Source organism: Scyliorhinus torazame, chromosome 8, assembly GCF_047496885.1.
Source record: "Scyliorhinus torazame isolate Kashiwa2021f chromosome 8, sScyTor2.1, whole genome shotgun sequence".
NCBI lineage: Eukaryota > Metazoa > Chordata > Chondrichthyes > Carcharhiniformes > Scyliorhinidae > Scyliorhinus > Scyliorhinus torazame.
In genome coordinates this window covers 77,315,280-77,328,633 of record NC_092714.1, presented here as the reverse complement: position 1 = coordinate 77,328,633, position 13,354 = coordinate 77,315,280, and the positions used below count along the sequence as shown (strand labels likewise).

At 46.1% G+C, this 13,354-nt stretch overlaps 1 protein-coding gene across 12 annotated transcripts in view; it reads right to left on the bottom strand.

The window, feature by feature from the left end:
* The window catches only part of caska (calcium/calmodulin-dependent serine protein kinase a), a 783,320-nt gene that overhangs the window by 143,007 nt on the left and 626,959 nt on the right, over positions 1–13,354 (bottom strand). For all 12 annotated transcript variants that reach the window (XM_072513849.1, XM_072513855.1, XM_072513858.1 and 9 more), the window contains one exon: positions 10,429–10,617. In XM_072513849.1, the coding sequence (XP_072369950.1) occupies positions 10,429–10,617 (189 nt within the window). The remainder of the gene's footprint in view (positions 1–10,428; positions 10,618–13,354) is intronic.

Below are 13,354 nucleotides of genomic sequence, written 5' to 3'. Positions count from 1 at the left end.
CGTGTCTTGAGACTAAGAACGTGACCACCCAGGGCAATTACTCATCACTAAAAATACCACGTGCAGATATATGGTGGTATTGCGGAGGAAAATCCTAAGACCCACTCTACCCCCCAATGGAAAGGGACATGCGCATTAGTTCAGCTAGCCATACCGTTCAGTATAGCCTACGAAAGACAAAAGGAGAAGGAGAGTGTTAAAGGGAAACGATCTAAACGAAGCATACCCACCTCATTTGATGAATGTTTGGGAAATGGAAAGGGGTAATTGTATCCATCCTCACCTCCATTATCGTAGTAATAGGAGCATTGGCGGCAATAGGCTGTTGCATCATCCCGTGCGTAAGAGGCTTGGTGCAGAGGGTAATCGAAACAGCCTTGACCAAGCAGATGCCATTACCCCTGGGTAAAGGAGGCCAGGAAACAATTTGCCTACTAGACAGTGGGAAGACTGAAGGGGAGGACGACCCCATAGAAAGAGAGGTTGAGAGGATGTTGGACAATTTTGGGGCAGGCTAGACGGGGCGACAGTGTGAAAAAGCAACAAGAGTAAAAAAAAAAGGGGGGGAATTATGAGAAATGAGCATTTTATGTTGTTTTTACATGAATAACTCTGGTTCACAAATAAGATGTCAACAATAGTGCTTGATGGGAAATAAGATGTCAAGTGGAGTTTTGTGTAAGCTGCAGTGCCAAAGTTGTTGTAACTGTGTATGTGGCTGACCTTCGGGGATGAACAGAACTTACAATAACAAGATGCAGGTGGAGATGGGGGCCTCATTCTAAATAATTTTAGCTGACGGTTCAAGGATGTACCAGGAGCTAACAGAAACCACTGCTAGGCGAAGCAAGGCGGAAGCCAAAATGAACATAACAAGTCCAAATAAGGAATAACTGATAAGGAAACTGCCAGCAAGGCAGAGGGCAGGGTGTGTTTCTCAGAGATTGAATATAAGAAATAATGCTGTGTATTTTTTGGTGTGCCTGCTAATGTTGACAGGCGGCACCCGTTCTTGCAAGATCGACTGAATAAGATACTTCTTCAGAATTTGGCTAAGTGTAAATTATTATCAAGTGAGCGGTGTTTCTCACACACCCAACTGTTCAGGGACCTGTTTGTGGGCAACGAACAAGCAGAAGAATTGCCAAGTTTCCAAGAATCAGGGGAAAGTAGCCAAGGCGTTAAATGGAGGGAAAGTCCCGGGGGGGGGGGGGGGGAGCAGAGCAGCTAAACATAAGAGAAAAGTGAACCACAGGGGAAGGGTGGGTGGGGGGGCAGAATGGGGAGGAAGAGGGAGGAGATGGGAAACAATAGAGGCAAGGAAATGATAGCCGGAAGGAGAGCACGGGAAACAACAACAAACTCGGCAAATACTGTAACAGAGAGCAAGAAAATTGAAAATATGGGAGAAAGATGGGACGAACGGCCGAAGCGGAGGTGAACACGCAACAACGGCGGCAGCAAAAAATACGTCCGGGAGAAGCGAGTAACAACACCAAAACCAGATCCATTCTTGTATTGCCCTCTTGGCACCCAAATGTATATATACCTCCCCAGTTTCCTCCCCCCCCCCACCCCACAGACATGTGTGTACTTATTTGTTAAATGTAATATTGCTAACTGCACAATATCCTACCAGTTTATTTTATATTTCACTGTACATAACTGTAAATATACTATTTTCAAAAACCCAATAAAAAACATTTTTTAAAAGAAAGGAGTGTAATGGAATACTCTCCGCTTGCCTGGACGAGTGCAGATCCAACAACACTCAAGAAACTCAACACCATCCAGGACAAATCAACCAGTTTGATTGCCTCCCCTTCCACAAACATTCAAACTCTCCACGACTGATGAACAGTGGCAGCCATTTGTACCATCGACAAGATGCACTGCAGTAACTTGCCAAAGTTCCTTATAAAGCATGGTCCAAACCCACAACTGCTACCATTTAGAAGGACAAGAGCAGCAGATACCTGGGAACACCACTGCCTGGAGATTCCCCTCCAAGTCACTCACCACCCTGGCTTGGAAATAGATCAATGTTCCTTCATTGTCGCTGGGGCAAAATCCTGGACCTTCCTTCATAACAGCACAGTGGGTATACTTACACCTCAGGGACTGCAGTGGTTTAAGAAGGCAACTCACCACCACCTTCTGAAGGGCAACTAGGGATGGGCATTAAATCCTTGCCTAACCAGCGACACCCACATCCCATAAAATTAATTTTTAAAAACTTTTTTCAAAGGTGTGAAACTTATAACTGTTGATGTTTAGAGAGACCTGGATGTACTTGTACAAGGAACACAAAATGTTCACATGCAGGTACAGCAAGCAACTTGGAAAGCAAATGGCATGTTATTCATTGCCAAGGTGATTGGAGAACAAAAGTAAGGACGTATTGCTACAATTATAAGTGGCTTTGATGAGATCACAGCTGGAATATGGTGTGTAAATATGTTTTCCATATTTAAGGACGGATATACTTGTATGGGAGACATACAGCAAAACGTCCCTCTGTCGGTCCCTGGAATGAGAGAGTTGACTTTCGATTAGAGGCCAAGAAAATTGGGTCTATATTCTCTGGAGTTTATAAGAATGAGAGGTGAACTCATTGGAACATTCAAGATTATGAAGGGGCCTAACAGAGTAGATACTGAGACATTGTTTCCCTCTGGCTGGGGAATCTAGAACATGAGGGGCCAGTCTCAGGATGAGTGGCCAATCCTAAAGGACTGAAATGAAGAAAAATTCCTTCATTCCGAGGTTGTGGAGAAGGGGTTCTGGTGTGAGGTGCTCCGGAAGGTGAACGTCTCCACCTCGTGCAAGGTTGGGGCTGATACAGCTGAAGGTGGTGTATAGAGCGCACTTTACAAGGGCGAGGATGAGCCGGTTCTTTGAGGAGATAGAAGATGTGTGTGATCGTTGCGGGGGAGGCCAAGCAAATCACGTTCATATGTTTTGGTCCTGTCCAAAGCTGGAGGATTACTGGAAGGAGGTGTTTAGGGTAATTTCTAAAGTGATGCACGTGAAACTGGACCCGGGCCTTCGGGAGGCCATATTCGGGGTGTCGGACCAGCCCGGGTTGGAAACGGGAGCGGAGGCAGATGTTGTAGCCTTCGCCTCGTTGATCGCCCGAAGGTGGATCCTGTTAGAGTAGAGATCAACCTCTCCACCCTGTGCCCTGGCGTGGCGGGGGGACCTGCTGGAATTCTTAACGCTTGAAAAGGTCAAATTTGAATTGAGGGGAAGGACGGAGGGGTTCTACAATTCATGGGCGTTATTCATTATGCACTTTCGAGAATTGGATCACAACAAACACTAAGGGGGTTGGGGGCTGGGAGAGTTGGGGGGAGGGGAACTGTATGTGTTAATGGTGACTCTGTGTGATTCTGGATTCCTTTTGTCATTTGTTTATGTTAACATGCTGGTCAATGTCTGGGGTTTGGTGGGAGGATGGGATTGTTATTATTGATATGGGGATTGACATTACATTTGTTACTGATTATTGTATATTGTTGGGTGTAAATTTGGGAGAAAATGTGAAAGAGGAGGAGAGCAAAAAAAATATTTTAAAAATTCAGAGGTTGTGAATTTTTGGAATTCTCTACCCTATAGGGTTGTGGGTGCACCATGATTGAATATATTTAAGGCGGAGTTAGATGGACTTTTGTCTCTCAGTGAATCAAGGTATGTGGGTGTGGTAAACCACTGTTAGTGTATTATAATGTATTGTGGTAAACTGTACTACATAGATTGTGGTAAACCACTGCCTGATGGCTCCGCCTCCCCTCGGTATAAAGGTGGCTGACCTCCGGCGCTGCCTCAGTTCGGGATCAGTGGGAAAGCCACAGTTTCATTCACTACTAGTCTTGTGTTAATTGATGGCACATCAATTTAATAAGCTAAACTTTTAAGATGGATTCATCACTCAAGCCTGATCGCCTGGAGCTGGACCCACAAGCAGCCAACGCCACTGCGACATTCAAGCACTGGCTAAGCTGCTTCGAAGCTTACCTTGGATCTTCCACCGACGGCGTCACCGACCTCGAAAAGCTTCAAATACTCAACGCACTGGTGAGCCCGCAAGTTTTCCTTCTTATCAGAGACGCCCCCTCTATACGGAGGCGATAATGCTGCTGAAGGGACAGTACGTAAAGGCAGTAAACAAAGTGTACACCAGGCACCTCCTTGCCACGAGGCGACAACGCCCCAGAGAATCACAAGCCAAATTCCTGCGTGCCTTGCGGGTACTCGGCCGGAACTGTGCTTGCCAGGGGTTATCGGCTGTCCAACACATGGAGCTGCTGATCAGGGACGCCTATGTCGCGGGCATTAAATCCAATTACATCCAGTGCTTGCTAGAAGAGGGTACACATGGCCTCCCAGAGACAGTGCAGTTCTCAAACTCACTGGAAGTGGCTTTCCAGAACATGGAGGCCTACACCTCTGACCGCGCGGCACTCTCGTGGACGCCGCCATCGCCCAACTCGAGTGTGGCGCAAGCCTTGCCGCGTAGCAGCCCGCCAACGCCAGAAGCCCGAAATGCTACTTTTGCGGCCAGGGTAAGCACCCCAGACACGCTGCCCTGCACGGAACGCGATTTGCAACGGGTGTGGGAGGAAGGGCCACTTTGCCAAAGTCTGCCAGGTCCGACCTGTCCCTAAAGTTTCTAGGCCCAGCAGCGCTGCCTGTTGTCTGTCGGGGCTGCCCCATCTGCTGCGTCACACGCCATGTGCGACCCGTGGGCGCCACCATCTTCGCTGCCACCCACCATGTGCAACCCGTGGGGTCCGCCATCTTTGCCACCATCTTTGATTCCAGCCGCCACGCGTGATCCATGGGGGCCGCCATCTTTGACGCAACCTGCCACACGCGACCCATGGGGGCCACCATTTTGGAACCACTCCGCCGCCTCCCGGGATGCCTGCTCACCCGGTCGTACGCTGGCCACCGCTACCTCCGACCGGCACACCCACCACCTTCTGAAGCTCGCCTCCATCACACTCCACCAGTCTCGACCTCATCATCTCACGAAATCCACGATGACCGTCTGGATCAACGGGCACGAGACGGCCTGCCTCTTCGACTCCGGGAGCACAGACAGCTTTATCCACCCAGATGCGGTAAGGCGCTGCTCCCTCCCAATTTTATCCGTGACCCAGAAAATCTCCCTGGCTTCCGGATTAATAAGCTAAACTTTTAAGATGGATTCAACTCTCAAGCCTGATCGCCTGGAGCTGGACCCACAAGCAGCCAATGCCACTGCTACATTCGAGCACTGGCTAAGCTGCTTCGAAGCTTACCTTGGATCCTCCACCGATGGCGTCACCGACCTCGAAAAGCTTCAAATACTCAACGCACGGGTGAGCCCGCAAGTTTTCCTTCTTATCAGAGACGCCCCCTCTATACGGAGACGATAATGCTGCTGAAGGGACAGTACGTAAAGGCAGTAAACGAAGTGTACGCCAGGCACCTCCTTGCCACGAGGACAAATCCGGGGGTACTGTGTCACGACCCTTTCGGTACAAGGCGTAGAGCACACTAACTTTAAGCCCTACGTCCTCCCCCATCTTTGCGCTGCCCTATTACTGGGGCTCGACTTTCAGTGCCACCTCCAAAGCCTTACCTTAAAGTTCGGAGGACACCTTCCCCCCCCCACCATCTGTAGCCTCGTGACTCCTCCCCACCCTCGCTCTTTGCTAACCTCACCCCGGACTGTAAGCCCGTCGCCGCTAGGAACAGATGATACAGTGCCCGGAACAGGGCCTTTATCAGGTCAGAGGTCTAGCGACTCCTACGAGAGGGGATCATTGAGACTAGTACCAGCCCCTGGAGAGCCCAAGTGGTGGTCGTCAAGACTGGGGAGAAGCACCGGATGGTCATCGACTACAGTCAGACGATCAATCGGTACACGCAGCTCGATGCGTACCCCCTCCCTCGCATATCTGACATGGTCAATCAGATTGCGCAGTATCGAGTCTTCTCCACAGTTGACTTGAAGTCCGCGTACCACCAGCTCCCTATCTGTCCGGAGGACCGCCAATACACTGCCTTCGAAGCAGATGGCCGCCTCTATCACTTCCTCGGGGTTCCCTTTGGCGTCACCAATGGGGTCTCGGTCTTCCAGCGAGAGATGGACCGAATGGTTGACCAGTACGGGCTGCGGGCCATGTTCCCGTACCTAGATAATGTCACCCATCTGCGGCCATGACCACCAGGACCATGACGCAAACCTCTGGCATTTCCTCCACACCTCTAAGCTCCTTAACCTCACATACAATAAGGAGAAATGCGTTTTCCGCACAACCTGCCTAGCCATCCTTGGCTACGTTGTGGAAAATGGAGTCCTCGGGCCTGACCCCGACCACAAGCGCCCCCTCCTGGAACTTCCCCTCCCCCACTGCCCCAAGGCCCTGAAGAGATGCCTGGGGTTCTTCTCTTATTATGCCCAGTGGGTCCCCAATTATGCGGACAAGGCCCACCCACTCATTAAATCCACCGTTTTCCCCCTGACAGCTGAAGTCCGCCTGGCCTTCAACCGCATCAAGGCAGATATTGCCAAAGCCGCGATACACACTGTGGACAAGTCCATTCCGGTAGAGAGCGATGCATCGGACTTTGCCCTGGCCGTTACCCTCAACCAGGTAGGCAGGCCCGTGGCTTTTATCTCCCGTACCCTCCATGCCTCCGAAATTCGACACTCCTCCGTCGAAAAGGAAGCCCAAGCCATTGTAGAAGCTGTGCGACATTGGAGGCATTACCTGGCCGGCAGGCGATTCACTCACCTCACTGACCAACGGTCGGTTGCCTTCATGTTTAATAATACACAGCGGGGCAAAATCAAGACGACAAGATTCTGAGGTGGAGGATCGAACTCTCCACCTACAACTACATTATCTTGTACCGACTTGGGAAGCTCAATGAGCCCCCAGATGCCCTATCCCGCGGTATATGTGCCGGCGCACAAGTAGACCGACTTCGGGCCCTCCACACTGACCTCTGTCACCCAGGGGTCACCTGTTTTTTTCATTTAATCAAGGCTCGCAACCTGCCTTACTCCATCGAGGAGGTCAGGACCACGACCAAGGACTGCCAGGATTGCGCGGAGTGCAAACCGCACTTCTATCGGCCCGACAGAGCACACCTGGTAAAGGCCTCCCACCCCTTTGAGCGCCTCAGCATTGACTTCAAAGGGCCCCACCCCTCCACTGATCGTAACGTGTACTTCCTCAATGTTGTTGACGAGTACTCACGATTCCCCTTTGCCATCCCATGCCCTGACATGACCTCTGCCGCCGTCATCAAGGCCCTGCACAGTCTCTTCACCTTGTTCAGTTTCCCCACCTACATCCATAGCAATCGGGGTTCCTCCTTCATGAGCGCGAGTTGCGTCAGTTCCTGCTTAGCAAGGGCATCGCCTCAAGCAGGACGACCAGCTACAACCCCCGGGTAAACGGATAGGTGGAGAGGGAGAACGCAATGGTCTGGAAGGCCGTCCTTCTGGCCCTATGGTCCAGAAGTCTCCCAGTCTCCCGCTGGCAGGAGATCCTACCCGGTGCGCTCCACTCCATCCGGTCGCTCTGGTGCACTGCCACCAATGACACCCGTCACGAACGTATGTTTGCCTTCCCTAGGAAGTCCACCTCAGGGGTCTCGCTCCCATCCTGGCTGACAGTCCCAGGGCACGTCCTCCGCCGGAAGCATGCGAGGAGTCATAAATCGGATCCTCTCGTCGGGAAGATCCTGTTCCTCCATGCCAACCCACAATGTGTCTACGTGGCACGTCATGACGGGTGGCAGGACACAGTCTCCCTCCGGGATTTGGCACCTGTAGGTTCCCCAGCGACCATCACCACCACCCCCGACCTTACACTGTCTCCCTCCACCACTCGGCGACCATCACCACCACCCCTCGCCCCTACATCCCCCCCAGACTCAACTACTGGGCGAAGAAGACGACAACATGCTCCCGGACGCGCAGGTCTTGACACCAGTGCACACACCACAGCCGGGACTGAGGCGATCACGGTGGAAGGTCAAAGCCCCCGACAGACTCGACCTTTAAGTCCACTTCACCCCAGCTGGACTTTTTTTTTTAAACAGGGGGTGAATGTGGTAAACCACTGTTAGTGTATTATATGTATTGTGGTAAACCGTTACTGTACTACATGTATTATGGTAAACCACTGCCTGATGGCTCCGCCTGCCCTCGGGCTCGGTATAAAGGTGGCTGACGTCCGGCCCTGCCCCAGTTCGGGATCAGTGGCCAGGAGCCTTTCTGTTTAGCTTATTAAAGCCACAGTTTTGTGCACTCCTCGTCTTGTGTTAATTGATGGCACATCAGTGGGCAGCATGTACTAAAGAGGAGTTACCATGATCATACTGAATGGTGGAGCAGGCCTGTCAGGCTGTATGCTCTTACCCTGATATTACCTATGTTTTTATAAAGCAGCTGTATTTTATCAAAAATATTTGGAAGAATTAACATTTCAAGCATAATTGGTAATATAACTTTCAGGATTGATTTGTAAGTGGTAAGAAGCATATTGTTCTCAACTATGAAAATGCGAAACCTTTTAATTTAACTTATTTAAATAAATGAGTCTATTTAGCATGGTAAAGATTAAGGATAATGAGGACGTTTTGCAGGTGCATTTCTTTACAATATATTATACAAATATCATGTTTGGAAGTAGTGTACAAGATAGAAAAAGCTTTTATAACACTCTGATAAGCAACTTGGTTATAAGAACTACACTTTTAAGTTCATATGAATATGTTATATCAAAATTGTGCAGACAATAGAATCCATTCGAAATAATCGCTAAAATAAGTTTCCTTTGAAGAATAACCTTTTTGATCTGAAACCCGGGACAGGGTTTACTGGTTGTTCACGCCGGCAGGATATTCCGGCCCCATGCCGGCGCACAGGTTTTGCAACGACGAGGAGTGGTGTCAACGGAAATCCTGTTAACAACGGCGGGACCGGTAGATCCTGCTGGCGGGTCACCTCCGCCTCCGGATAACACGTGGCGGGGTGGTCGATAAATCCTGCCCCTACTTCCTGACTAAAATCATTTGAAATTCCAAAACCAATCTTGGAATATATAAAGAGAGGTAAACTAAATTTAAATGATAACTTTGAGCTGTAGGGTCATTTATCATGGTCAGCTCCGCAGTAGTACTGGAGTTGAAAACTTCACTTGACCCACCTGGGCTTTTGAATACTGTGCTGACTTCACTGTTGCAGATCACTATGGACAGGAAGTTCAAGTTGGTAGTATTTCCTGTGTTAGACAAAAGGTCCTGTTGCAACCATTTTTCTATAGAGTTTGACTGTTCGGTTTTTAAAATATAGTCTTCCATAAAAACCATAATTTGGTTATCCCAGGTACATAACTGCCATGTCGTAGAAATTTCTAGTCTAAGTTTTCATCACAAGGTGGCACTGGTGTCTTATTTTGTATAGCACTATATTTCTTCAATTAAGTGTAGTATACTATACTACAAATTATTATAATTACTTAAAAACATATCTATATTCCGACTCATCTGCTATGACTTCTTTCCACTTCAACCAGCTGGTGTATGAACATAGATAAATATATATATGCCCATTCCATAACATTTTGCTTTTCAGCAGTTCATTTGCAGTTACTGATGCTAATAGCCAGGTTAATCATTTGTAGGACATCATATCTTAACCAAATTCTGTCCATGGCCAAGATCCACACACAAGCATTTGTGACACAGTGACAGCAGGAATCCTGGACAATTTCACACTTGTGCAATCCAAAATATTTGGTATTCTGCTTCATTTGGTGTTTCAAGTCAGCTATAAAACTGAAAATGTATTGATGATGTAATTCAAACAGACGCAGAGCTGCAATTTAATGCTCCAGATATACCGTGTAGTTAAAAACTAGGGCACTTAGACAAGGGTTGATTTATACCTTGATAATTCAATCAAGACAATGTAAACTCTTACACAGTATTATTCCTACAAAATATAATCTTTATTGTATGTCTGAGTTAAAGCCCACCACTAATCAGCAGTAGCAATGGAATCTCAGTGTTAAAAATGGTTAATTTGCAAATTTGTGTTCAATGTTAATGTTAAAATGTTAATGTTAAATGTTAAAAAAATGTCAATGTTAAAAAATGCATTTGTCTTGACTGTTCACGCATAGTTCAGTAAGTATACATTAATTCTTATTTAGGTCTCTTTCAGATTTTCTTCTGACATTTAGGGGTATTAGTGAATACTTCAACTGAAAAGGAGTTTATTAGAAGTACCCATAGAAGAGAATAAAGAAAAATTGACTAATTTAGTTGCCTTATTTTTACTGCTGATGTGAACTAAAACACATCTCGGTAAAATTGTACTGAAATTAATCAGAAAACTAGAGTGGCATTCTATATTACCATAGGTTCATCTGTGTTTTTCTGGAATTGGACCAGTCGAACCCGGGTCACATTTTCCATGTCCATGTCTCCGTTTGCACTTTCCGGTGAGTCACCATTCAAATAAGGAGAAGTTGGTGGTGGTGTAACTCTCAGTGCTTCATCACTGTATACCTCATGTGCCACGACGTCATGAGTTTGCAGCAAGGCCTGGTTGTATAAAACAAGATAAAATTGGAAGATTTAATTTAATTTAAAACAAATGTTAATCATTCTAATGTTCTTTTATCCTCTTCACTTCCCTCTTTTCTATCCATTATTTCCCTCCTTAATGTAGAGTGCTTTGAATCACTGTCCTGTCCCCAAGTAGCACTGCAGAAGTGCAAGTTGTTCTTCCTCAAATCTACTTCCTTCACTTTTAAGGTATGGAAAAATGTTGACATATGTAATAACCCATTTATAGTAACAAATGAAACATACATCTGTTAAAAACATTCATTTTGGTTTGCTATTGCAAATAATCTGAATGAAGAACTGACAACTGCCTTTGGATCAATGAACCCACCAGAAGAGATGATTCAGCTGTGAGACAATTCAGTGCCACATCGCATCCAGCCAATATAAACAATCTTTGAAATTTTAACGCCGAGTTTCCAACAATGCCACAATGTACACGGTCGCTATGACACTTTTGACTGTGATCTTGCTCTGCTTGATGGTTGTGTATAATAATGAAGCTTTCAAACCTAAAATACTAGCTTTGTTACATCATAAGTCAATAAAAGCACATTATAACTATACTTTAAAAACTTTACTTTTAAATTAGATCCTGGTGTTTAGAAAATGATTCTTGCTTGAATGCTTAGGCACCAACAAAATAGATTCCGACTTGTTTCCAACCTGGCATAAACACTTGTGTGAAGATAAACCAATATTGAATACTGAAAAATGCAAACTCACAAATTTCTATGCAACTTCTAAGAGAATTTTGTCAGTTATTATTTGGTGAAAGTGTCATAAAAATTTTGAAAAATAATTTGAGTGAGCTATATTTAATGGCAAGACTGAGGTTCCAAATCACTCACCACTGTCAGATTAGAAACAGAAATTATGGGAAATGTGTTCAAAAATGATATGATTGTTATAAAGGCCGCATGGAATATGAAGTTATTTGACAATCTTAAAAGTTATGAAGTTATTTGACAATTTTTACTTGGACGTTTTGATTTGTTCTCGCTAGTTTTTTTATTTTTGTACTCTGGAACTTGGCAGTCATTACTGTACGTTTCGAGCTCTTTTCATAAAATTTGACAACCGGCAAGTTTATAGATAAAAGATCTAGGAAAGTTTATTTTATTTAGCTTATCAATTCCATGTGATGTGTAAAATAGAAGAGTGGCTAAAATCGTGGATGGAAAACTTGCACCAGTCAGATTGTTTATCTCTGAATGAAAGGCTATGGACCCATTGCAATTTACCATGCAAGTTATGGTGGTTGATCAGATGTACATGGAGTCAAGCCTGATGATGGCTATGATATATGATTAAGGAAAAGCTGCATTTTGTTATAAGGCACCACCACAAGTCGATATAAAAATATAAAACCATGCTCTTATATTTTCAAGAGATAGAGATACCCGACTTTTCAGGTACGACAATGGTAAAGATTCTGAGAGTTTTCACCTGACATGCACTCCAAACTGCAGCACTTTGCAGTTCCCTTGCCAAATATTTTCCAATGTGCTGTTGATTGTTCTCATGACCGAAATATTACTTAAAAATCCTTTACCTTATTACATCTGAAACCTATACAGCTTCCTCTAACATGTCAAACCACTAATAAATTAAGGAGAGATCATAGGAATGTCAAGATTAAGTTAAATGCTATGAGCAAATCATATTCCTTGGAGAAAACTGAACTTAAACAAACATAGAACATAGAAAAATACAGCACAGAACAGGCCCTTCGGCCCACGATGTTGTGCCGAACCTTTGTCCTAGATTAATCATAGATTATCATTGAATTTACAGTGCAGAAGGAGGCCATTCGGCCCCTTGAGTCTGCACAGGCTCTTGGAAAGAGCACCCTACCCAAACTCAACACCTCCACCCAACACCAAGGGCAATTTGGACATTAAGGGCAATTTATCATTGGCCAATTCACCTAACCCGCACATCTTTGGGCTGTGGGAGGAAACCGGAGCACCCGGAGGAAACCCACGCAGACACGGGGAGGACGTGCAGACTCCGCACAGACAGTGACCCAAGCCGGAATCGAACCTGGGACCCTGGAGCTGTGAAGCAATTGTGCTATCCACAATGCTACCGTGCTGCCCTTAAGAACAAATAAATCTACACTATATCATTTTACCGTAATCCATGTACCTATCCAATAGCTGCTTGAAGGTCCCTAATGTTTCCGACTCAACTACTTCCACAGGCATTGCATTCCATGCCCCCACTACTCTCTGGGTAAAGAACCTACCTCTGATATCCCTCCTATATCTTCCACCTTTCACCTTAAATTTATGTCCCCTTGTAATGGTTTGTTCCACCCGGGGAAAAAGTCTCTGACTGTCTACTCTATCTATTCCCCTGATTATCTTATAAACCTCTATCAAGTCGCCCCTCATCCTTCTCCGTTCTAATGAGAAAAGGCCTAGCACCCTCAACCTTTCCTCGTAAGACCTACTCTCCATTCCAGGCAACATCCTGGTAAATCTTCTTTGCACCTTTTCCAAAGCTTCCACCATCCTTCCTAAAATGAGGCGACCAGAACTGTACACAGTACTCCAAATGTGGCCTTACCAAAGTTTTGTACAGCTGCATCATCACTTCACGGCTCTTAAATTCAATCCCTCTGTTAATGAACGCGAGCACACCATAGGCCTTCTTCACAACTCTATCCACTTGAGTGGCAACTTTCAAAGATGTATGAACATAGACC